The following is a 27,527-nucleotide window of genomic DNA, read 5'->3' on the forward strand; positions in this document are numbered from 1 at the left end:
GGAGCTTGGCAGTCGTAGTCACTAGGAATTACTGTTATGTGGGAATAGCTTTGTTAAGATTCTAACAAAATGAATGTGTTCCAAAAAAAAAAGAAAAAAGCAACATACAGATTTAGACTGACATGAGTGAGTAGAAAATTTGTAGTTTTCCTTGAAGCACAAAACTGCAGAGTGCAAATACTTTTCATACAGGTCCCTTAATAAATTACACGTGAAAAACACCTACTAGCTGTTGGCGATCTATCGCTTATGCATTGCAATAATAAAGATTGTTTTTTGAGGTCTAAACAAAGATATAGGGAAAGGCCTGTCTGACCATTCCTCAGTAAAGTGCAATATTCGGTGTAGTGCACACTAAAGGGCAGGCAGTGAGTAAAGAAGGTCCACGTAGAGGAGACTGTAGAGGTGGTGACTAGTTCAGATATACTCACTGCAGAGGCGTCCTCATTTAGCAATGCACTACCAGTGCGTCACAGTAACCTTCACTGAGTGTACAACGCCAGGAGGAAATTAGAGAAAAGTCCCCTGTAGAGAACGTTCAATAGTTTTACAAGAACCTTACTGCGAGTTTCCTCTTTTGGCAAAAGGGGGTTTACATGTTTAGCAGCTTTTTTAAAAGTAGGCTTAAAAGTATATTTGTGTTTTTCTGTAAGTTGGCAACACAAACCCCTCCACTCTTTAGTGATCTTTATGATCATGTGGAGTCTAATTGCAGCCTCTGGTGTAAACAATTCATTTCAATATTTTAACTTAAAGAAAAGCATATTTACAGGTATACCGATTAATTTTGAACTATTATGAATGTACATAGCTAAAGGACTTTTATCATTCAGAAATAATGACTGGAAAAATGTCTGAGTCACAACAGGGGAATGTAAAAATGACTACATATTGATGGATTTATTCAACAGCAACTATCTAGTGTCTAATTGGCAAATGGAACGATATTTTTAAACTGTTATGACTGGTAAGTGTTGCCAAAAATGTGCTCAACTGGGTAAATATAATTTTAGGTAATTATCATAATTACCTCTGACTGTGATTCACTTTTGAGTTCTGTGTCATGGAATACCTTCCGGTGACCCGGAGCGCTGCTGGATTGCATGGCTGGTCCCTTCGACAAGTGCAAACATCACCGTAAAGGAGAGGTATGGAGATGACATAAGCTTTCCTGCAGCCATGGGGATTCCCTTACAACAAACCAACTCATAAAACCCATCAGTCTTTTGTGTTGTGGCAAGGTGTGAAAGCAAAACTCACTGACGGTGCGCCAAATGTGTGATATGCAGTCTAATCTTAAAGAAAACAACGTGCCAATAAAAAGAGCGATGAAAGCAAGTGACGGCATGCAAAACACACACTTGAACGAACGGCTCTTAGATTATTTCAGATGTTTGTATACTTCAGTATGGCGCCCCCTGGGTGGCCACTGGTGCACAAGCAATACACAACACAAACACATTCCACTGGCTATGCCTCTAAGTTTGGCAGATAAATTGCAGATCACTGTAAAGCGACAGGAAACTTCATCTTTAATAGCTGACGGGTGTCAGTGTGTGATGGTGATTTACGCTTGTTCTAGGAGCCACTGGAAGAGGCTCTTGCGGCCCCGCCTTGTGTCTCCAGCCTCGGGCTCTTCCTCGGTGCGACACTCTTCAAAGTATCTCAGCAGCGCCTGCAGGAGGTCGGCGACCCTGAACTCTCTCTCTTTCAGCCTCTGGGCCACGGCCGGCAGCTAGAGCCAGAGAAAAACACACATGAAATGAAGCTAAACTTTTGGACAGGAAACATCCTGATAGATACTGATGGAGTTGGTTGATAGAGCTGTAATGTAATGTAATATGATACTCTGGATATTTATGTATTTACTCTCAAACTGTTTGAATTTTTAACTGTGAATCAATTTATTCAACAATTTGTATCAGTCCCTGTGTGGCATATATATTAAAATATTAATATTAAACCTACATTTAAAGTTTCAATTTTGTGAAATCAGCCAATTATATTTGATTATTTTATAAACTAATGCACTACCGTTTAAAAGTTTGCGGCCAGTGCGATTCTTCTTCGAAACGAAATTAATACTTGTATTCAGCATTACATTGATCTATAATGCTACAAAAGATTTCCATTTCCAATAAATTCTGTTCTTTTGAACATTCGATTTATTGGAAAAAAATTATCAGTTTCCACAAAAATATTATGCAGCACATCTGTTTTTAACATTGATAATATAAGAAATGCTTCTTGAGCAGCAAATCAGCATATTAGAATGATTTCCGAAGGATCATGTGACACTGAAGATATATATATAGTGCCCTCCTCAATTAATGGCACCCCTGGTAAATATGATCAAAACTGGCTGTAAAAAATACATCTGCATCGTTTATCCTTTTGATCTTTCATTCAAAAAATTTGCTAAATTCTAACCTTTCATTGAAGTTAAAGAATTGAAAGTGGGGGGAAATCACATTATGAAATAAATGTTTTTCTCCAAAACACGTTGGCCACAATTATTGGCACCCTTTTATTAAATACTTTTTGCAATCTCCTTTTGACAAGATACCAGCTCTGAGTCTTCTCCTATAATGCCTGATGAGTTTGGAGAACACCTGACAAGAGATCAGAGACCATTCCTCCATACAGAATCTCTCCAGATCCTTCAGATTCCCAGATCCATGTTTGTGCTTCTTCTCTTCAGTTCAGCCCACTCATCAGGTCAGGGGACTGGGACGGTCATGGCAGAAGCTTCATTTTGTGCTCCGCAACAAATTTTTGTGTTGATTTTGATGTTTGTTTTGGATCGTTGTCCTGATGGAAGATCCAACCACGGCCCATTATAAGATTTCTAGCAGAAGGCGTCAGGCTTTGATTTTTTATCTGTTGATATTTGATAGAATCCACAATGCCATGTATCTGAACAAGAAGTCCAGGACCTCCAGCAGAAAAATATGCCCACAACATTAAAGATCCAACAGTATATTAAATTGTACACATGGGGTACTTTTTATCCTTGTGTTCACCAAACCCATCTAGTGTGTTTGCTGCCAAAAAGCTATTTTTTTTAGTCTCATCTGACCACAGAACCCTGTGTTGTTTGAAGTTCCAGTCATGTCTGACAATTAAATTTGCTGGAGTTTGTTTCTGGAGGAGCGAGGAGGATTTTTCTTGAAACCCTCCCAAACAACATGTGGGGATGTAGGGTTTTTTTTTTTTTTTGGCTTTCTGACCCCAAGACTCAACTAATCTCTGCAATTCTCCATCTGTGATCCTTGAAGAGCCTTTGGCCACTCAAACTTTCCTCCTCACCGTGCATTAAGACAGTATAGACACACGTCCTCTTCCTGGCAGATTCGTAACATCTTTAGTTGATTGGAACTTCTTAATTATTGCCCTGATGGTCAAAATGGGGATTTTCAATTCTTTAGCTATTGTCTTACAGCCACTTTCTATTTTGTGAAGTTCAACAATCTTTTGCTACGCATCAGAACTATATTCTGTGGTTTTACTCATTGTGATGGATGAGCAAGGGGATTTGGCCTTTGTGTTTCCTCATATTTAAACTCCTGTGAAACACAAAGTCATAGCTGGACAGTTTCATGTTCCTAGTCACCCTGGTGTGCTAAATAAAGGTAAATATTAATGGGAATATACTTCAGAGATATTTTACTCGTAAAAAATTCTAGGGGTGCCAATAATTGTGGCCAACGTGTTTTGGAGAAAAACATTTATTTCATAATGTGATTTCCCCCCACTTTCAATTCTTTTACTTCAATGAAAGGTTAGAATTTTGCACATTTTTTGAATGAAAGATCAAAAGGATAAACGATGCAGATTTATTTTTTACAGCCAGTTTTGATCATATTTACCAGGGGTGCCATTAATTGTGGAGGGCACTGTATATATATATATTAAGATGAAAATATTTATCTTAAATTGTAATAATATTTCACAATATTCCTGTTCTTACTGAATTTTAATAAGCCTTAAATCCTATTAAATTTAATTAATTAATAGAATTTAATAAATTAATAGAATTTAATAAATTAATAGAATTTAATTAATTTATTAATAGAATTTAATAAATTTAAATTTAAATTTAAGAACTTAATAAATTCTTAAATCCTTTTGAATTTTGCGCGTCAAAAACAATAAAAAAAACCTGACCGACCCCAAACTATAACGGTAATGTTACATTATTAAACAAGAGATGGTATTAAAATGCTATTAAATCTATATTAATGTACTCATACTCAAGTTGAGACAAAAAGAGCTCATAAAACTAATGACAAAGCACACTTAATTGCTTAGAGTTGCTTAATTAGTGCAAATAGTGAGTATTAATTATATCTCCAAGGCCTCAATAAAATTAAAGAAACCAAAGGAAACCTTATGAAATTGGTCTAAACGGTCAACAATTAATTGATAACTTGCAATATACTGCACATAAGTTTATAACTACACTCACCTAAAGGATTATTAGGAACACCTGTTCAATTTCTCATTAATGCAATTATCTAATCAACCAATCACATGGCAGTTGCTTCAATGCATTTAGGGGTGTGGTCCTGGTCAAGACAATCTCCTGAACTCCAAACTGAATGTCAGAATGGTAAAGAAAGGTGATTTAAGCAATTTTGAGCGTGGCATGGTTGTTGGTGCCAGACGGGCCGGTCTGAGTATTTCACAATCTGCTCAGTTACTGGGATTTTCACGCACAACCATTTCTAGGGTTTACAAAGAATGGTGTGAAAAGGGAAAATCATCCAGTATGCGGCAGTCCTGTGGGCGAAAATGCCTTGTTGATGCTAGAGGTCAGAGGAGAATGGGCCGACTGATTCAAGCTGATAGAAGAGCAACTTTGACTGAAATAACCACTCGTTACAACCGAGGTATGCAGCAAAGCATTTGTGAAGCCACAACACGCACAACCTTGAGGCGGATGGGCTACAACAGCAGAAGACCCCACCGGGTACCACTCATCTCCACTACAAATAGGAAAAAGAGGCTACAATTTGCACGAGCTCACCAAAATTGGACAGTTGAAGACTGGAAAAATGTTGCCTGGTCTGATGAGTCTCGATTTCTGTTGAGACATTCAGATGGTAGAGTCAGAATTTGGCATAAACAGAATGAGAACATGGATCCATCATGCCTTGTTACCACTGTGCAGGATGGTGGTGGTGGTGTAATGGTGTGGGGGATGTTTTCTTGGCACACTTTAGGCCCCTTGGTGCCAATTGGGCATCGTTTAAATGCCACGGCATACCTGAGCATTGTTTCTGACCATGTCCATCCCTTTATGACCACCATGTACCCATCCTCTGATGGCTACTTCCAGCAGGATAATGCACCATGTCACAAAGCTCGAATCATTTCAAATTGGTTTCTTGAACATGACAATGAGTTCACTGTATTAAAATGGCCCCCACAGTCACCAGATCTCAACCCAATAGAGCATCTTTGGGATGTGGTGGAACGGGAGCTTCGTGCCCTGGATGTGCATCCCACAAATCTCCATCAACTGCAAGATGCTATCCTATCAATATGGGCCAACATTTCTAAAGAATGCTTTCAGCACCTTGTTGAATCAATGCCACGTAGAATTAAGGCAGTTCTGAAGGCGAAAGGGGGTCAAACACAGTATTAGTATGGTGTTCCTAATAATCCTTTAGGTGAGTGTATAGTAATACTTAGACTACATTCAGAATGCAGGTAAATTTGGCCCAAATTAGGGCTGGGCGATATATCGCATGACATTGTTATGCGCATCTCGTCAGTAAAGCCGGTTCCTTGATTAGTAGTAAATCGCCATCACCTGCTTTCAGATGGAGCGGCATTTACTAGACAGAGCCGTAGTTCACTGACAAGCTGAGCCATATCGCATTAATTATCGCAGGCGATACGTCCGTCCCAATCAGCCTGGGTTTACTCAATATACTGCACATAAGTTTATAACTATAGTAATACTTAGGCTACATTCAGAATGCAGGTAAATGTGGCCCAAATCCAATTTTATTTGCTCATATGCGACTCAGAATAACAGTGAACAGCACAAACCGCATGGAATCTGATATTTTCAATTCTAATTTGGTCCATATGTGGTCCTAAATCAGATAGAGGTCAGATGTTTTGCAATGCGACCTCAGTCTGAACAGTCATACTGGAAATCACTCCAGATCATTATTCGTCACAATTCTGCGCAGATGGGAGTCACTCCAAAGAACGTACATGTTGGTAGTTCTTTGGTCACTCAATGATTATGGAAGATGGCAGTGAAGTTAGTCAGTGGAGGGTCGGTAAGCTGTTATACTCATAAGTATTATGGTGACAGCTCTATTCAAGCAAAACTGTACAAGAAAAACTTTGCTCTCTTTCACCTGGCTTCCACAGCTTATCGCCTTACAAATGAACGCGTAAATGCCGTGTTTACTTCCGTATGACAGCGTGCTGTATGTGTCTTTGTTATTGTTCTTTTGCACATACAGGGGCAGTTCAGGATCGTGACCCGTTCACACTCAAATCCGATTTTGGCCACATTTAAAAAATAATGCGAAACATTATTTTTTAAGCCTAAAACCTCATTCCGACTGTGTTCAAATCCGATTTTGTGCATATCTGATTGGAGTCCTATCAAAATTTAACAAATGTGAATGGCAACAAACAACAAGAAAAAAAATCACTTGGAATGCAATTTTTACAAATCTGCATTGAGCTACATTCATGTCTACATATGTGGTTTGAAATCCTATACAAATTCAGTTTGACCGCTATAATTGGATTTCGCGTGGTTTATGTCACTTTCTCACGCCACATAAAACATAAACATGTCAGATGTTATTTGTTTTGAGACCGGCGGAGACGACAGCACAGAATAAAGCTGTGCATACCGGCATCCTACATTTCTGCCACTGCCTCAGAAGATGAAGTAGTCTAGCGCAGTATTGTCATGCTGTAAATAAGACAACATCTTTATTGAAAACCCATCCACATTGCTGTTGCTGGTATTGTTTTAGCCGTATGCCTACCAAAGCAAAGTCATTGCCACAGAAACCAATGCAGATTTTCAGGAAAATAAAAGAGCTAATAATTTAGATTGGATACGCAAATAATCGGATTTGACCTGACATAGCCGAAGTGTTCTCACCTGGAGGAGCTCCTGGCCTGAGAAATGGCTGAGCTGCATTAAAGACAGATCAGCGATAGAGGCGGCGATCCACTGGAGCACAGCCGTCAGCTGGGGGTCCACAGTCCCCCCCTGGACATCGGTACTGACCACCAGCAGAGCTCTTTCTGCCTGCCCGTGATCCCGCTCCGCTCGCACCGCTCCTGCGCATACAAACCACACACATTCAGCTCATGCATACACAAAAAATCATCACCGCAATTAGTCTACTTCAGCAAACCAGTTTCCCACGCTCTTTCTGCTAACTAGGCCAGACACAGAACTCTGCTTGAGCTCATCTGTTGACCCACATGGAGCCGGTCTGACAGTTAGACAACTAGGAGCGAGGATAAATAGTCTTGTGGCTTTGACAGGGGCACACCGAAGGTGCTCGGCCAAGCAAGACCACTTTAGATGAGTGGCAGCAAAATAAGGGCTGAAATTTGTTTAACAGTTGAGGTTTAACATCAGACCACAGAATAAACACTAGCGTTGGAGGAAAATACAAAGAAGAGATATAGTTTTCATTTACCGCCTGAATCCTCTTTGGCCTCAGCTTCCTTCTCTTCAGCGCAGTCACTGTAAGTTGAAAAATATAACAGGTGTAAGAGAGTGTTACTGACAGACTAAAGGGAACGACAACACAAACCACATGCAAGAGAGAGTGACAGAGGCTCCCAGCATCCCCATTTCTCACATAAACCAGCTCCACTACAGTTTCAGCTAGAATTCATGGCATATTCATGACTTGCCCATGCTAAGGGATATTGACGCAATAGTATTTTAAAGATGTTTTTCTTGATGCCTTTGACTGAAAAACTGATTTGGGGTGGGGGATTATAGCTAAAAAAAATTCTCAATATTTTTCAGACTTGCATACTAATATTTATGAAATCTGAGGAACCACCTTTTCTACCTATATTTCACAAAATATTGCTTAATTTAATATTGGCAAATAAATCAGCAGTATATCATAAATATTTGTTGTCCAGCTCTGATTTGGGAAATGAGCAAGAATAAATATTACAATGGCTTATGAAGGTATGCATCAGTTTCCACAAAAATATGTATCAGCACATCTGTTTTCAACATTGATAATAATCAGAAACGTTATTTAAGCAGCAAATCATCATATTAGAATGATTTATAATGTGACAATGAAAACTGGAGTAATGATGCTGAAAATTCAGCTTTGATCACATGAATAAATTATATTTTAAAATATATTAAAGTAGAAAATACTTATTTTAAATTGTAATAATCTTTCAGAATATTACTGCTTTTTACTGTATTTTAATCACATAAAAATGCAGCCCTGGTGAGCATAAGAGACTTCTTTCAAAAAATCTTACAGACCCAAAACTGTAACTGTACTCTATACTGTTGTATTATTAAATGAGAGATGGCCTTAACATTCTTTTAAATCTATTTCAATGTACTCATACTCACAGGTCTTTAGAAAATGTAATAGCCAAACAGAAATTGCATTGTGATATATTTTATATCACCAGCAAAATCACTGCAAACATATAGTGAATATTAGATGTCTCCAAGGCCTGAATAAAAATGAAAAAACCTAAGGAATCCTTATAGAATATAAACTTTTACAAATGATAACTTGCAATATTGTCAGAGAAATCATCAATATATTATAATTTGGGTGAGCATTTTCTTGTACAAGTTTAAATCGCTCTTTTTTTTTTCCTTTTTCTTTTTTTAAACAAGAAGTAAACAATCATGACACAATATCCATTTCTGGTTGTAAATGCAGGGGAATTTTTTTCTTTTTCAGATTATGCTTTTCATATATTTTTCCCGTGTATGATGTAATGAATTATAAAAGTGATCTCGGTTTCTTTTGTATGGAGTGAGTCACTTTGTGCTCAAATGCACATGATTCATGTTGTGGACCTGAACTCTAATGAGAATTGGGGACTGGGACATCCTCAGACAGGAAGCATGCAGTAAGAACAGATAGATCATTCTTTAGCAAAATACATCACAAAATACTTATGAAGTCAATGGCCCAACCCAAACACTTCCTACACAACACAACACAAAGATTCAATTGACTAATTCCAAACACAGGATGGAGAACAACAAAGGGAAGTTTTGTTTCTAATAGGTAATGTTAGAAACTTGTCAGCACTTCATCAGCGCTTGCTGATAAAAAGCTACATGACATCATGCAGTAATTAGAGCCGTACACGCTGGCTATGCTACACCTCTTTCCATAGACCAACCTGTCTGATGGAGAGAAGGACAAATGTTCTTCATAAACCTCGCCTTCTAAACCCAGACTGCTCCAGCTACTGCTGTTTCCATTACTGCTGGGGGAGAGAAAAAGAAGAAACGCTACAAAATAATTTCTATGCAAAACTAGAAAACCTACCTGAAGCTTTATGATATTTCTGGTAAGATATCTGATATTTAAGTAGATATTAATTTATTTGCTTTTTGGTTTAAACAGAAGAACCATTTGCTTTTTGGTTTATATTCAGAAGAACCATATTTTCAACCAAACACCAATCATACCCATTAGTTTCAAAATGTTTCATGCTAGACATAAAACATAGTAGAACTTAGAGCTGCACGATTAATCCAAAAAGAAAAGAAAAAAAAAAAGCATTATCGATTCGATCACCCACGCGATCTCATTCCCAAATGACAACGATTCGCCCTATGTCTATTAAACCTTTGACAGGTACGATCACATCGAATATTCAAATCTGTGTTAGTGCTGCCGCTGACCTAGAGAGAGCAGTTGTCATATAATAGGTATGAAACATCTTCAGAAACAGTCTTTTCAACCACATAGTATCACTATTTCTGTTACAATAATTCAAATTATCACAGAAGTACTGGGATGGGATTAAAGTTTATAGTTCGGATATAAACACTGATGTCTACGGTAGCGATCAAAATAGAGTAAATCACCTTTTGAAAGATTCTTGACGCTTCAAATAGAGATTGTATCAATTACATCGTTACACCTGTCGGTGTAATCAGTCTCTCAAGAGATTTGTTCAAAAAAATGCTGATTCACCCAGTAATGAAAGAAGTGAAGTCTTTATAAGTCATTGAACCATTCATTCAAACTGTTTTTGTAATTTTTTAAAATATAAATTAATTAAATATATATTTTTAAATAGACTGCAAAAATTAGCATTTTATCAGAACCTCTAGTAAATTTTATTTTTTATTTATTTGTCTATTCAGAATCATGAACTCCATTTTAAACAAAAAAATTGTGATTCTCAATTTATCCAGAATCATGCAGCTCTAGTAGAACTGTAAATATAATCAAGGCATTTGACTGAAAGAACTTGCTGCCCCGCAGAGATGCGATGACAAGATTTGAACTCAATTCACTGAAACTGATTCACAGCTTAAAAGTGGGATCAGTAGTTTTTGAAAAGCACTTTTGAAAACGGTGTCGGACCGACTACGAAAACACACCTGTAACCAATCAGGAGTAAGGGGCGTGTCTACTAATGATGGGGAGCATAGATATCATATATAAACGCTAGATGTCTTATGGCGCAGTCACTTCCGGCATCATCGTTCGGCCATCTTGTGACAGTGCTCTGTGCATTAAGGTGAATGATCAGCACGCACACAAATCCTCTTATCTCGCTGAAATCTTGACGGATTTACAAACGGTTTGGTTTCTTACAAACGTTATTAACGTGGCTATAATTCCGAATGCTTGAACATGTATGTTATAATTTTTCATATGTATGCAGTGTATGTATGCAGTGTCATAACTACATCTCTGACGTTTATAACAAACCAAACCGTTTGAAAATCGGTAGAAAAATGAGCAAGTTATGGTTATTTAAAAGTACATGCACCATTGAAGTAGTGAGCGAGTGCACTGTGGCAAGATGGCCGCCACGTGCGGACGTCGACCTTCATTGGCCAGCAGTGCGCACGAGACATCTAGCCTTTATATATGATATCTATGATGGGGAGGAGTGAGCGCTCAGTGCACACAGCACAGACATAGTCGTTGCCTGGGTTACGGTCGCGTACGTAAGTGTGGGGTGGAGCTATCAAATTACGGGCGAGATCATTTTGGGGTAGGGGCGTGTTTGTTATGGTGATTTCAAATATCAACATTGGCCAAAGGTGTTTTTCAAAAACTTCTGATCCCACCTTTAAACTGATTCATTTAAATTAACTCTGAATGCTAGCCTGGCTAACGTCAGACCAAGTCTCATTGAGACTTGGTCTGGGAACTACGTGCGCATTTTCTCGTATTTGAGGCGTGGTTTACGAATGCCCAGAGCCGTTTATTGGGCGCTATGAATGTCTATCAAATGCGCCTGCATGTAGCTCATAGCCAATCGCTTCAATTATACCAGATGATGTATGTAGAGTGAGAGAAATTCGACGAGGAAAAAGACGATGGGTCAAAGATTTATTTGTACACGATGGCGTTTAGCGAATATTACCGTTTGTGAAAGATAAACATGAGGGTAGAAGGTAACGTCGAGTCTGATATAAACAAACTGCTTCGGTGTCGTCATCATCTTGCTGCTCCCTCCCCGTTCTGTGATTGGTTCCCTTTTTCAGGGGAAAAATTGTCCCATGGTGTCCAGACTGCCTAGCAGCGTGAATAGAATCGCGCTGCGAGCAAGGCAGTATGGGGAAACCCAGGCTATCTGAATGCAGAAATTCTATAAAAACATCTGTTTCATACTCATTAATACTCAGTCATGAGACAATTAATGATAGAAATACTAGACCCTAACCATGTTATGTAAAAATTTACTGATTAATACAGTACTTGAGGACATGAAACTAAAAAAGAAAACTGTTAAAGCTACAATATGCAAGAATTTTTGGCCTCTAGAGGGCGCTACATTCCAAACAACAACAACAACGTAGCTTGATGACGATGTGAAGGAGCGTGGAATGATGGGAACTGTCGTTTTAAACTCCACCGCGGATGTAAATTAGTCAGACGGGAATCGAAAAATCATGTTCATGGATGAGGCTAAGTTCTTTTTTTATAATGACATGCTTTTTGTGACGAGGGGGGCGTGGTTCAGCGCGGTCTGTAATGGGAGAGAGAAGAGACGAGCAAGTAGGTCAAGTGCAAATGACGAACACCTGTGTCTTATTGCTGTGATCCGCGTGGAGAGACTGCTTATAAGCCGCGCGTTGGAACGAGAGAGAGACTGAAGAGAAAATTGGACGCAGAGAAAGAAAACCGGTGGATCCGAGCTCTCATTTTTGAACTGTTTTGTGCCGTCGCGGTTGCCACGGTGAATGCGCGTTGTGCACGACTTTTGTTTGTTTTGCTTTATTTTAATAAAGTACGAGTCCCAGTCACGCCGACCCGTCTTCTTCCTTCCTGACTCTTGAACCTCATCACACTTTTATTTCATTAAAATGAATTAACCGCAAGAAAAGTAAGGTTTAATACTAAATTGGTTATCATAGATGTTACTGTATGTCGAATTCAGTGTTGTGATAACGCTGCTCAGTTTTACGTGTTCTAAACAATTGTTGTAAAAGTACATTCGAACATACCCACATCATTTGCCAAAATACTGATTAATCTTTATGTATAACACATGCTATATTTATTTACATGGCCATAAACACCAGACGTGATAAACAATGTCAATAAACTAAACACAAATCTAAAGCAATAAAATACTTCCCTTACATAAACATAACTATTACCGAATGCTACATTTGGAAAATATAAAATTAAGCATGCTTTGTCGACAGAACCAGCTGCAATCGGTAAAGAATAATTGTGTTCCATAACGACTGCACAAAACAAGCTAACGTTTGTTGCTTGATAGACGCTACAACTACAACTTCCGCATTTGTCCAGGACTCCACGCAGTACGAGCGGAAACCGAGGGTAACGCGGATATGACGCAATTGACTGGCGACTCCCAGCTCCCCCCTGCTCTAAAGCCCCGTTTCCTTGGTTAAAATCGCAATTTTCTCACGATTTAAAAATAGTTGGAAACATTTGGGATATTGTAAGTAATCAACTTAACAAAATATATAACACTGGCCTTGAGATTATGGGATATTTTAATGCAAAATTCTTGCATATTGTACCTTTAATTATCATCTATATTTGGACACACTGAGAATTTATGGAGTTTCTAAGTTACTCAAACACTGCCTCGAGCTGACAACCACACCTTTCACAAATATTTTGATACCTTCATGGTATCTTGGGATGTCCAAAACAAAAAATGCTCATACATTCTAACTTTCAGTTGCTTGGGAGATATTAAAATGTTGACAGAAACTGCTTCCATTGAGACACTGCAGCCAAAACCAATACTCAACAATGCTTGCCTTTGAAAGACAAGACAGTGTGAGTCAGTCGTCATGTTTTGAAGCCAAAGACATTTAAAGTTTTTCTGAGAATGTAAAACAATATCCCTAAATGCTCATCTGGACTAGGCACTAGGTGTTTCTCAGCAATTTTGGAAAATGGTGAGATAATCAGCAACTCTGGCGTCAAATAAATTATAAAATGGTTTGTGTATAAAAGAAATAAAGAGAACAATAAATGTTCTTTAGCAAAGATGAGTCATACAGTAGGTTCTTCTAACCTAAACTCAAAACTAAAACGTGAATACAGTCAAATTATCTCAGCTGAAAACCAACCATGACTACAAATGTTTTTAAAAACACACTTAAAGACTATTATACAACTTAAGAGTGCCTGACATTGACACTACTTCACTAATTCAGTCTGAGTTTTTCAAACACAGATCTCTCCTCTACATATTGCATTGAGGGTTTGCAATAGTCAGGTCACTACAAAGGCAGTCCTTCCACTGTTAGTTCACCAGATCTTGATTTTCAAAATGATTAGAGCCACATGCTTGTGAAAGGTGCTCAAGAAAAGAAAGTGCTTTAAACTTGAGTGTGGTATTAGTCGAGTAGTAATGCTTCATTTAATGCTTTGTAAGCTTGTAAGCGTAGTGGGACTTGTTCACCTGTCACTTAGATGGTGAAAGCTGCTGCTCTCATCTGGGTGGTCTTCTTCAAAACTCAGATTGGACCAACTACCAAGACTGTCATCACCAACACTCAAACTAAGCTGCTGACTCACTGTTGACTCCGTCACATTGACGCCATCCCTTCTAGGAGTACTGCAACACAGTAAGTCATCAATCATGATAAGTTTTGTTGAAATACAACAAAAAAAGTTTCAAAATCTAGGAAATCCATGGATGAGCAATTTTAATTGATAGACTGCATGTATGACGCTGTGAAAACTGTGTCACTTTACCCAAGATTGACGGTTTGGCAGACGTTGGACAATGCGGACGTCATAATCTCTGTGGTCAGACTTTCTGCAAAGCTTGCGCCATCATGACCAATTCCACTGTCTGCATTCAAGCTGGTGCAGCTCAGCTCCTTTTTGGCTTTCTCAATGACACTGGACACCATTTCTTCAGCAAAAGCAGCTCTCTTTTCCAAATCAATGTGAATTCTAGGAATTTCCAGTCCAGCCACTGAATCAGATTCTTGTTGCCTTCTGATTTTCAATCCCTGGAAACCACGACGACCATCTCTACTGCAAAACAGGCATTCTCGACCTTGGCAGTATCGGCAGGCTTGATATGCCTCAGCCAGCTTTTCTGTGAAGGAATTAGGTTCAAGTGCCCTCCTGTCCCCAGCAGCCTGAACACATGCCGGCCCCAGCGTCATTTCCAATGTGTCATCAACAATTTTCCTGGCATAATGTTCAATTACTTGCATGACACTGTTGTTGCTTTTGCTATCATTTAAGCTGCTCGTACTATGATACAGCCTGTTAGTTTCTGCGTACGTTAAAAGAGAGCATGAAAATGTACTTTCGGGCATGTCTCCGACACTGGACTTCCTGTAGAGGCAAGAATCAGTCAGCGATTTAGGCAGTCTAACTGAAGACATTCTCAGCTTTCTCGTAACATCACATGTGATGTTGTAGGCAAGAGATTCCGCAAAGTTCACAAGTTCTACATATTCGTTACTGCTAATGTCTTGACCATCTTGACAAGCACATGGCAGAGATTCACAAGAGGATCCATCTTTTCCATCAGAAAGTGCAGTGTGGGATGACTTGGATATGGGACTTTGAGAAACATCAGGACTATGATCATTGTGTAAACGCCTAGAGGAGTGTAGCCTCAAAGGATACCTCTGCTTTATTTTTCGTGCTGCATGAGCCAGGCCAGATTTAATAGATCGATATGCCAAACGAGTGGCATACTGATCCAATATCAGCTCTCGGTTGCCTCCCTCTTTCTTGAGCACCTTAATGAGGTATCCTGCATATTCGTCAGTGACACTTTCGCAACTTGGATAATCTGATGACATCCCACTTGCTTGGACGTCACCAGACCATTGACAAGTCATATTTCCTGAAAGGCCGTCTCCACTCTGACACTTGTCAGCAGAGTTTACAGATCCTCTTTTTATCGTTTTGTGACGACAGTGGGTTGAACTCATCATCCTCTTGACATCGTTGATGACTTCTCCAGCCACTTCTCCAGCATATGTCCACAAAGAATTCAAAGTCTGTTCAGAAAACTGTGCGCTATGCAAGGCAACACTGCCTTTGCTCTCGTCACCCTCAGCCTTCTTCACATCTCCAAGGCTTAGTGTGTCCATCTCAGTTGCCATGGAAACAATGTGGCACGCTAAACGCTCTGCATAATGGAGCGCACTCCTCTCAAACATTCTGCTCCTGACGTTGGGACTCAGCTCTGACTGGCAGTTTCTAGTGTGTGGACCATCTTTCTGGGTCTCCTCCTCGTCTTCATTGCTGCCAGCTTCTTCAGAGAGAGACCTAATGAGTTTCAGCATGAAATCGGCCTTGTCTGAAACTGAACCAGCTTCTTTTGTGTCGGTGGCAGGCGGGTAATAAGGGGTGGGCGGAGGAGTCGCAGGAGAAAATTCTTTTGCAAGCGTACCTTTGAGCTTCTTCGAGAACTGTCTGATCTGTTTCTCACTGTGCTCACCTGATGGCTGCTGAGGACTTGAGGGTGGAGTGCTAGGGATTTCAACTGATTTTGTTCCAGAGTTGCTGCTTGAAAAATCCTCTGCACCTACTTTTCTACCACCACAGGAGCCAACTTCAAAACTGGGCACTTCCAGAGTGTCCCTTCTCACGACAGAACGGACCTCTGGGGTGAGCTTGGAGACTGGACATGCACTTCTGGAGGATGGGTCACTAGAGCCCTTTGAACCTCTCGGAGTCGACACATGCGATTTAACAATTCCATGGCTTGGAGTGGATATGCGAGCTGTGATTGTTTTGCTCAAAAAGTCTGCACAGTCCTCTACTTTCTTCTTTACTTTTGTCGAAGAATTCATTAGATCGAATGCCTCACCTACTATAGTGTCCACCATATTCCCAGAGAAGTTTTGAAAAGTTTTTCCAATCGAGGGCTTGCCAGAATCACTTTCAACAGACATGCTGTCAACATTTTCCTCACCACTGGCTGAATCTTGGATTCTTGCAGGACCTGGCGATGAATCAGTCTGAGATGCTGCAGACGTATCTGAGGCTGATGATGTTACTTCCACTTGGCAACAAATGGTTCTTTTAGGGCTGGTCTGACACACGTGACCAATACTGGATTTATACTGAGAAGGTTCGTCTGAGTTGTGTACATGGGATATGACATTGCCAGCCACAGGAACTGGAACACAACTGGCGATACCCGACACACAATACAAGGCTTTCTTCACTGTACAACCATCTGGCTCTTGATTTGTAGCCTCTGTGACAGCCTGAGATCCAAGATAGCTTGTTTGGGCACTGCAGGTTTTTGTAATGAGAGAACTATCTTCAGCACTCACGTAGCAAATATTGTCTACTGACACACTGATAGCTGCCTGGGTAGTGAATGTCACATCAGCTTGTGAGAGCTCTATAAAAGCCTCTTGGAGAACGGACTCCGACAGATCAGAGGCATAGGATGAAACCACTTCCTCCTCTTCGTCAAACGACCAGTCACCTGGTGTGAGTAACGTAGAGGGATGTGAAAACTGGCAAACCTCCATTATTCCTTCAAACACTAATTCCTCAGCAAGATCGGCAGCAAATCGTGTGACAGTGTTGTTGAAAATCTGCTTTTTCACAAACAGAAACTCTTTAAGGGCTCCAGAAACAGCTTCCCCTACTAGGAAACCGGCTAGACCGTTTACGGCACGCTCTTTTAACACGTATGCATGGCGCATTCCTATCTCATGAAAGGCCATTTGAAATACTGAAGATGTCAGCCTTGCAGCCAAATGGCAAAGTGTGGTGGTACAGGAGGAAACACCTTTCTGCAAGTCCCTTAAGGCACTTCCAAGGCTCATTTCGACTAAGTCTGTAGCAAACCTCTGAATCCCATCCTTAAGAGACTGTGATTGGGATTTAGTGATGGTGACTGTCTCCTGGATGTCTGAAAGCTTCATTAGATGCCCATTAGTGTTTTTGAACTCCTTATGACACACACAGCTCAAGTTCTTATTAATGTTAAAATCAACAGGGGAGGAGTACCCACAGACCGATCCAAGGATTTCTTTTGACAGGTTGTTGGCAAAATCTGCGTACGTTTTGTACAGTGAGCAAAGGTCCTGTGGCTTACGTAATTCTGAGCCATCAACATCTGCCTTCCAAAAATACTCTAAGGACCCTCCTTCTCCCAGTGGGCTAAATGCAGATGAACGAACTGGACTGAAGAGCGGCCCGCTTTCCTCGCAGGGAGTCCTCGCTGGGCGTGGGGAATCTGGTAATTCAGAGTGAATACTGTACGGTGATCCTGGTTTAAGTGGAGTTGGTTTCTTGACATTGGCTGGAAGAGTCCTATGATCAAACCTGTGAGGATTCATTGCTGTGGTCGAGCACCCCCTTGATACAAATTTGCATCCAGAGTTATCAACATACTTCTCTGTTTGACCAGGGAGGGGATGCTGTTTAATGACCTTGATGTTGGAATCAGAAGACTGGTCTAGTTCATCAAACTGATCAAAGCTGTCGAAAAATTCACTGACTTCTGAGTCAGAGTCTTCTACTCCATCCTTTAGAATGGGGATCTTGGGAATGTCAAGTTTTGCTTTAAGACTCTTCTGATATCCAACTTCATCCAGGAATATAATAGGACTGGGACTTGAGCAGTCTGAATCATCTGACTCGGTGAGGGATGTGGAGGTAACACGTCCCTTTGACAGACTGCTAAGTTCATACGAGATCTCTGAAATTTCAGGCCACGCTGTTGACTTCAGGACAGTTTCTGACACTTCTGCAGCAGTCTTTCCCTTGTGCACTGACTTCCTGGGTATGGAACTTATAATAATACGAGATCCACTTAAATCTTTTAAATGAGTGTAAGGGACTGTCTGGGATGCCACATCCCTTTGGTTCCTCTGACTATGGGCACCTGCAAGATCAGAGAACAGTTCGTAAGAACAGAATTATTATTAACATAGGCAATTATTTAAATATTTCAATTTCAATTAAGGTTACTTGATAATCTAAGGTTAAAGTCCTGTTTTAAAAAGGGTTTAAATAAAAGCTTATTTTATTTTATTTATTTACACTATCATTCAAAAGTTTGTGGTTGTTAGCTTTTTTAAAAGAAGTCTTTTAAATGCTCACCGAGGCTGCATCACAGTAAAAGGATTAATATTGTGACATATTGCAAATTTAAAATAAATGTTTTTTATTGTATAATTTTTCAGTCACATGATCCTTCAGAAATCATTTTGATTTGGTTCTCAAGAATCATTATCAATGTTTGTTTGTTTATTATGTATTTAACGTCATGTTATGCATTATGGCTATTTACATGGCAACACAAGGTCAATATCACAATCAATGACATTTTAATTATTATATAAAGCATTTCAACTTTACAAAATAGAAATTCTTAAATACATTTGATACATTCTGAAATATTCTTATCAATGTTAAAAACGGCATTAAAAATAAATAAATAATAGAAATAATAAATTATAAAAATCTTTACTATCCCTTTTGATCAATTTAGTGCATCCTTGCAAAATAAAAGTCTTAATTTCTTTAAAAACATCTTACTGACCCTAAACTTTTGAACAGTGGTGCATTTAAAAACAAAAATCCTTTAGCTATTTTGAATGAGAAGCATAGATAGCTAGTGACCAGTAACCATAAAAGTTTTCAAAATGCTTGTGAACAGCTGCTAGTTCTGCTTTTAATTACCTGTATGCTCCTCTTCAAGATGTTCAAAAGCAGTAACAAAGTCCTCCTCGATAGAAGAGACAGACTGATTGGTGTCATCATCCTCAGCTTGACATGCTTCTGAAGTGCCTCTCTGCAGAACCTGTAACTCCATGGCATACCTTATCCCAGCTGTGTATCGAGCCAACAATCCCAGCATGGTGCACACACTAATCTGAGGAGTGGAGCCATGTCTCAATATACACAAGGCCCTTGAACAGCCCTGAGGGTGAAAGAAAAAAAGAACAACGATTGCATGTTTTAAAGAAAATTAATGAATTAAAAAACAATGAATCAATCAAATGCTAGGAGGATGACATGATATAAGCCTTTACGTCATGACACATCATCAATATAAATTGTTATGATAAACATCATTCAGGCTGCAAACTGTCAATCCCTGAACTGACATCATTTCTTAGTAGTGATATTTTGACACTCTTATTTTTTCTGACATATGTGAAAGAAAACATGCAATTTCTTCTTGTCTCAAAAACATTTGTGGTTTGATGAAATGTTCAGAGTACAAAACTCAATCCCATGGCTGCCTTCCACAAGGTCCCAATTTCAGACAAAACAACATCACAAATTTACAAGACAAAACATTGAAGGACACCTGATATCAGAATAATGACAGCAGCAAACACACGCCTCAAACAAAACATAAACATACTGTCAAATACTCAAGCATAATATACAAAAATCAAACCTGAGAAACACTGTCTTTCCTCTCAAAGGGTCTTTTAGGGTCTTTGAGGAGCAGAATCTCTTCATCTTTAAGGGTATGCACATGTAGTGATCTAAGCAACTCCATCATCTCAGTGGAGAGGGACGTCAGAGCCTGTGGGCATCAAAGAATACATGACTTTAGGATGCCTCTAATGTTGCATCTATTTTGTGCTCTTTGCTGAGACACTCTATTCTTTGTAAAGAAATTAAATAATAAAAAAATTAAAAGGTAAACCCCTCTTTTTAAGGGAGCTTTAGTTTATAAAGTACAAATAACTAATTGGGGTTAGTAAAAAAATGTTTTAATGTTTTTGAAAGAAGTCTCTTATGCTCATCAAGGCTGCATTTGTTTGATCAAAAATATAGTAAAGATAGAAATATTGTGGGAAAAAGAATTGCAATTTAAAATAACTATTTTCTATTTGAATACATTTAAAAATGTAATTTATCCCTGTGATGCAAAGCTAAATTTACAGCATAATTATATGCTGTAATCCTTCAGAAATCATTCCAATATGCTGATTTGCTGCTCAAAAAACATTTATTATTATTATCAATGTTAAAAACTGGTATGCTGCTTTTCTGGAAACTTTGATACATTTTTGTCAGGATTCTTTGTTGAATAGAAAAGTTCAAAATATGAGATTTTTTAAATAGAAATCATGTGTAACATTATTAAAGGGTCAATTTAATGTGTCAATTTAAAGTATTAATTTCTTTAAAAAATATTTTTTTTTACCCCAAACTTTTGAACGTTAGTGTAAGCGGCACAAAAAGCACTGACCTGTAGGGTGAAATCCTCCCCCTCAGCATGACTAGGTAAGCATACGTAATGTACCTATGAAAGAGAAGAGGAAACAATCATGCCAATCCAATTTATATTATGTTACCTAATAGATTCCATTAAATGTTAAAAAAGCAGGTGCAATACATGCTGACTTTGTGCATATTCAAGTCACTGTCATTCCCTTCAGTTCAAACATGTTTCTTTTTTTATGCACATTAACCTTACTGACTGTAATTAATGTTTGTTCACATTTTCTATTGATCAATGGCTGCAGTAAATGTATGATGATAAAATTATCATTATATTTTACAGAAAACTGCAAGACGACCTGTTAACATGCAGGGAGCCTATAACTAAAAATCATAAGAAAGGTCTAAGGTTTTATTATAAAATATTATAAACATTTTATTATAAAATTTTATTATAAAATAAAATTGCATACGTTAACTTCAAATGTTTTTCTTTCCTATGTTTTGTTTACAATCATATATTGAAATGTCCATTTCATTCACCCCTATACCCTTATTAACCATTCGCTACATTACTCCACTAATATAGTCCACTTGAAGGAGTGAATGAAAACGAGTTAGTGAATTCGGACACTAAGTGCCACTTTTGCATAGTTTGTGCTTGCTGTTTAAATAATCAATTTGAAACTTAGCACACTTGTAGCTCCAGTAGTCATGAAAAGATTTATCTTGAACTCTGTCATTGAAATGTATAAATCTTAATGAAAAGAATTTAATAATCAAGTAAAAAGGAATTTATAACGGTTTGATTTTATGCTCTAGACACATTGGACCAGTGGTTTGCAAAATGGATGGATGGATGATTCAGCCATCTTCTGGCAAGACGCGGGAATTAAAAATCGCCCCCTATACCCTTAAATAGGGCACTGATAAGATAAGAATGCAAATGTGCACCTTGAAATGCAATGCAAGTCGCTCTGGATAAAAGCGTCTGCCAAATGCATAAATGTACATGTAAAAGCGGCAACCCTTCCGGCGCAGTCAGTGTCCGAATTCACTCCCTTGTTTTCATTCACTCCCTCAAGTGGACTATATTAGTGGAGTAATGTAGGGAATAGTGAATGAGGGTAAAAGGGTTGATTTCGAACACAGCTTATGTCCCCTTCCGGTCACCGTAAACACTCGAGTAAAAGTTCTCCTTTGTTGGACAAGAGCAGGTTTGTAAAGGCTTCTCATTACAAGTATGGAGAAATGTTTGTTCGGCACGTGTTGCTTTTTCAAATGCACATTATAAGTGACTCAATTTCGTTTACCTCAACATAAAGGAAACAAGCTGAACTGAAACTGCTTTTTTTTTCTGATGATTCACTCGTGAGATGCGCTCATGTATATAATGAGGTGAGATGCAACAGTCTGCACTGTCCCAGTTGCCTCTAAACGCTATCTTATCGCCAATATCTTTTGTCATGGAGGCTTTCAAAATCACTCAGCACAAAAAGAGGTCACAAGACGTTCAGTTCATCGAAAAAAGCAAAAATCAAGGTTATGGTGGGGCAATTTCAATGGAAGTAAGTGTGGCCATTTTTGAAGGATTTAAAACAGAAATGTGAAGACATTAGTATGCGATTTTATTTCACACTAATATGTTAACACATTATGCTTCCATCTAGCAACTATACTACTGAAATGTGTAACGTTTACGGATAAGCTTGATGAAAGTCGTACGAATAAGCTTAACTAAATTTCTCTCAATTTAAACAAGAAAAAAAAGAAAAAGGGGAACAAGAGGGACAATATTTAGCTTATCTAGTACTTAACCCGGAATGTTCCTAAAGGGTTAGTTCACAGTTTCAGTTCGAAAAGTTCATAGAGATTATAAAACTAATCCATATGTCCATTATCCATAAACTATTCAATATCTGTTTAGTTCAAATTTTCTGAAGAGACACAATCACTTTATATGATGAACAGACTGAATTTAGGCTTTTATTCACATATAAACATTAATCAGCAAACATAAACAGAAGCTCAACTGAAACTTGCTTGACCAAACCTCACTGGTTCTTGAGGAAGAAGCTCAAACATGTTGCGTAACACGAGAACGAACCTCAATGGTTTCTGCTAGTCAAACAAGCAAGCTTAAGCTTCCGTTTACCATATCTGATGTGTATGTTGATGAATGTTTATATGTGAATAAAAGCCTAAACTCAATCTGTTCATCATATAAAGCGATCATGTCTCTTTTGGAAAACGTAAACTAAACTGCTCAATTCATATGCATTAGTCTTACGATCTCTTTAGGAACTTTATGAACAGAAAGCTCTCAGATTTAATCAAAATATCTTCATCTGTGTTTCAAAGATGTTTGGAACGACATGAGGGTGAATAAATGATAAGAGAATTTTCATTTTTTGGGTGAGCTATCCCTTTAACTGTGACATAGTTTCCGCAAGCATACATTTACAAACATGCATAAGGAAGTCTGAAATGCATGGTAGTGTGTGACCCTTACTTCTGATAAAAACTGTGGTTCTTTATTATGCAGCTCCACTACCACATTGCACAGCTCCTTTTTGTGTTTCAACAGGCTCTTCAGGCACAGGTTTGAGCCCTCGCGGATGGTCTGCTCAAACCAACATAAAGCTTGTTAGAAATTACAGGAGATTCAAAAAAATGTATGCAACAAATGTTTAAGCAGAACAGTAGACAACATACCTCTTTCTTCATAGTGGCACGGCTCTTTAACGGGACCCCTCTGATCCGCGCACAGGCGTCCATGACGTTGCAGGGCTGGACAGGAGGTTATCCTCTCCTTCAAGAGAGAAGTTTGGGTTGAATTAATCAACCATTTTCATTTTAGCTACCTAGAATGCAATCCACTCCACATTACTCTCACATGCACCTAAATAATTCAGACCGATAGCTCAATCGGACTGAAAAGCCTTCGTTTTAAACACTTCAATCGGTCTGACTGAAATTTCGATTGGACTCAAAGGGATGGTGCAAACGCTTGAATCGGACTATTTTCTCAATAAGATTCAAACATGCCTGTACACGCGCAGCGCCATGATTTGCTTGTTTACATACGTTTTATGTCATACGAATGATGCACTTTTATTCATTTCTCATGTCTTGCGAAACTGGTCAGTGGATGAGACTGAATACTTACTAAACTCTTCTGACATATACGTCACAGCAAAAACAACAATTATACTCTGAAGACATTGTTGCAGTGGCTTTCGGTTCACAATATTTAGAGTTCATATAAACAGAAATCAAACTGGATTCACTCAGACCGACCACAATTAGTGTTTAGGTCGTTTTCACATATCAAGTGTAAACAAGAAAAAAAGAAGAAGAATTAAAGGTAATAAAGATTTGGACCCCATTGACTTTTCACTCAGATTAATCATTTTGAAAAATGTCTTTTGTCATGTTCTGCAAAAGAAAGAAAATTTGGAACGACTTGTATATTAGTAAATGGCAGAATTTTAACTACGCCTTTAAGTTGGATTATGTTAGAGATCACATGACTTATGGGTAACACATGGGCTTTCCAACTGCTCCAGTAAGACAGAAACACAGGGGCAAATATGAGAAAACTGAAAACTACCTAAACAGTGAAAGTTGAACAAGTCCGTATCTTTTAACGCTATACAGCACACAGCAGTCAAATTATCTTGGGCCATCTACAGCAGTCAAATTATCTTGGGCCATCTGTTGCGCGTGCGGTATACCAATATGTTGGATAAATGTAGGTCAAGGCTATATGACGGCCCAATGTCAGGCTGTTATCACATTCTCACATAGCCTGAACCGAAACAGTGTGCTGTAGCAGTGAGATCTTATCTGTGACTGCAGAAGCTTGCGTGAAAGAAGCGAAGAGGGATTTGAAACAGAATCTGATAAAATAAGAAGCAATTGTCACATGCAGAAGGCTACCTCTCGAGTAGCAGTTTGGATGAGTGCATCCATCTGTTATTGTGGGTTAATAAGGCCTCAGAACTAAATCTCTCCTTGAATGCTTGCTCAGATTAATTATAATACACCATTTGTTCACGGCCTGACAAACAAGTTTGTTTAAGGCCTATGAACTGAGACGGCAAGTTTGTTTTTACTAGAAAACAAACATGGCATGAGTTCATAATGGCCTTGGTGCCAGAAGTATTTCTCCCACTCATTTTTCCTCATAAGATTTCTTAAAAAAGTCTTCATTAAAGCGTTATAAGCAGTGAACCACACAAACCAGCAACGAGGGAAATCACAACATGACACACTTTGATTTGAAGCAAAAAGATGTCCAACTTGCCTGTCTAAGTGTATGTATTTTCATACCTCTGCGCACCTCGTGACACACGTCATCAGCGCGTTTCATGCTATGCAGAATTAGACAGACGCCAGTCACTGAACACCGCAACCGAAACAGCAGCCACCTTTTACAGTTCCTCCAGAACTAAAACAACGAGCTTATGCTGCGTTCACGCCATAACTACGGTAATTTGGAAGAGATGGAAACTAGTGGCGATATACGATTTACCAACATTCTACACAATACGTTCTTCCGTGTCAAACAAGTTTGAAATGACATAATAAAGAAAGAAAAATTGTGGGGGTTTTCTCTCTGTTATTTCTGTTGGCCCAGAGCATTTCCACAGAACTGAATCCTGCTTAGTGCAGCTAGTCTTTCTCACTAAACAACTGCTCACACCTGAATGCTGAAATAGGTCAGACTTTGATGCATTTCAGCATGACTGTGTGTGGGTGGGGACTGCAAAAGTAAACATTATTTCTAAGAATTCAGCGCACACAAAAAAAGTATGTTCACTGCAAGCCTGAACCCCAACGGTTAAAGTCGACATGAAACCGAAGTTGCGATAGTCTCTTCTTCCTTACTTATGCTTGACGTATATCCGGGTGAAACTGAGAAAGAAAAAAAACGTAGGGCGGGACTTGATTTTGTCAATTGGGAATTCACTGGATGGTTGGATCAATGTGGTTTGCTATTGCTGTGATGTCACGTGAGTGACAGGTTGTCCCTAGCCTGGAAATCCAGACCTAAATCTGAAAGATCAATGGTCTGGCGTCGACTAATGAAAATCGGCCAGCTAGAAGGGCGGCACCAAGCATGCATTTGAAAATCTCACTGCACGCAATTGGATAACACTACGACCAATCACAACAAGCCCCATACGCTTAGCTACCAGCGGAGCTAACTTGTAGATTAGATTCTTGCCGGATCCGGTCGGCAAAACAGCAAAAACGCCCTACTTGCAAAGGAACGATTCGAGCGGCGTCTTCTGTTCCTGTTTTAGATAAAAAGCCAAGTCTAACTCGTTCATTGTAGCGGCCAAAGCCGTTTCAAACAACTGGTGTTCATCCATAGCCATCTTGCAATGTTTACTAATGACTTCGACGTCGCAGCGCTGTCGTCATCTGTTTAGCTCGCCTCTGGCCCGCCTATATCAGATAACCCGATGTGATTGGTGCAGCTCGGATACAAGGGCATATTTAATGAGCATCATTACTCCAGAGTAACTCGCTGAGCAAATTCAACTTGTGCTCTCGTGAGAACTCTGGATTTCCAGGGTAGATTGTCCCGCCCTCGCATCAGTAAACTCATCATCAGAGAAGAGATGTTGCTGCAAGAGGGAGGGGAAGTTATTTTGATTATTAGGAAGTTACATGAATAATAATAAAAAAAGATGTGCACAGATAAATCATTTATAATTCACACTGAAATATTCCATAAAAAAAAAAAAAAGAGAAGAGTCAATTTTGATTTCATGGTGACTTTAACATTAACAAGTGGTGGCGTTGGCTGCTGCATGTGATCTGTGCTGAGAGCATCACAAGGGTCAAATGATTTCCTGAAACCAACAGATGTTTATGAGATCTCCCTGTTCTCACTCACTGTTCCCAGCTTATAAAGGGGAGTGGCTGTGTACAAAACGTCATGCACATCATTTTTGCCTCATATAATACCCTGAATTACAATCATTTATTTGCAACTGTCAATTATACTTCAAACGTGTTAAAATACGACACACCACAACCCCCCAGCTCTGACAGCCGCAGATTACCATGACAAACCGCCATTTGACTATTATAAGAAACCTTTTGAAGCTCTTCAAGATGACAGTTAATCTGCAGTCACGTATATGTCACATCTGATACTTACCTCTCATTTTCGGTTTGATGATTCATTGTTTTCATTTTCAGGCATCGTCGCGGTACAGGCAGTATGACTTACATGAATTACCGCAGAGTTTCTTTAAGAATTATGCATGTGAAAGCATTATCAGGAAATGCGTTTATGTGCGGTTTAATGTTAAAGTCTGGTGATGTCATCACAGACGCAGCTGGCTCGCGCATTAGCATCAGGCCTGTGATAACATCAGTCGTGATCCGCATCTTTAACACCAATCAATGGGTTTATAACACTCTGTGATTTATACTGGAAAATGACATGCAAATGAAAATGAAGCGCGTCTCACCTTGTAGTGACAGAAGCCGTGCAGTGGGCAGCTAGTTGCTCTTACCTCCGTTCATTTCATGAAAACAAGACGAGCAGGCGGAATAATCAAACCCCGAGCGGCGGTTCAGAGCAGTTGAGCGCAGAGTCACTGATGGGAGTAAGATACACATGCA

At 39.0% G+C, this 27,527-nt stretch overlaps 1 protein-coding gene across 3 annotated transcripts; it reads right to left on the bottom strand.

The window, feature by feature from the left end:
- akap11 (A kinase (PRKA) anchor protein 11) lies at positions 1 to 27,475 on the bottom strand. 3 transcript variants are annotated; one of them, XM_084421222.1, is made up of 12 exons: positions 27,374 to 27,475; positions 23,595 to 23,691; positions 23,392 to 23,502; positions 20,908 to 20,961; positions 20,104 to 20,235; positions 19,377 to 19,617; positions 14,448 to 18,576; positions 14,152 to 14,307; positions 9,409 to 9,492; positions 7,698 to 7,744; positions 7,148 to 7,329; positions 1 to 1,735 (listed from the first exon to the last, which is right to left on the bottom strand). In XM_084421222.1, exons 2-12 carry the CDS (start codon positions 23,655 to 23,657, stop codon positions 1,568 to 1,570), a joined length of 5,367 nt encoding a protein of 1,788 aa, XP_084277348.1. In that variant the 5' UTR covers positions 23,658 to 23,691; positions 27,374 to 27,475; the 3' UTR covers positions 1 to 1,567. The 3 variants fall into 3 exon arrangements, with proteins under 3 accessions (XP_084277348.1, XP_084277349.1, XP_084277350.1); XM_084421223.1 differs by lacking the exon at positions 27,374 to 27,475 and adding an exon at positions 27,058 to 27,123; XM_084421224.1 differs by lacking the exon at positions 9,409 to 9,492.
- Between the last annotated feature and the right edge of the window lie 52 nt (positions 27,476 to 27,527).

The sequence above is a fragment of the Rutilus rutilus genome (genome assembly GCF_951802725.1).
Source record: "Rutilus rutilus genome assembly, chromosome: 10".
Classification (NCBI taxonomy): Eukaryota; Metazoa; Chordata; class Actinopteri; order Cypriniformes; family Leuciscidae; genus Rutilus; species Rutilus rutilus.

Bases quoted from the DNA above. Each gene is read 5' to 3' on its own strand.
- akap11 (XM_084421222.1), bottom strand. From the start codon at position 23,657: ATGGACGCCTGTGCGCGGATCAGAGGGGTCCCGTTAAAGAGCCGTGCC. The intron at 20,962-23,391 runs GTAAGGGTCACA...TCTCTTTCATAG, and splicing joins AACCACAGTTTTTATCAGAA to GTACATTACGTATGCTTACC. The intron at 14,308-14,447 runs GTAAAGTGACAC...ACTGTGTTGCAG, and splicing joins TGCCAAACCGTCAATCTTGG to TACTCCTAGAAGGGATGGCG.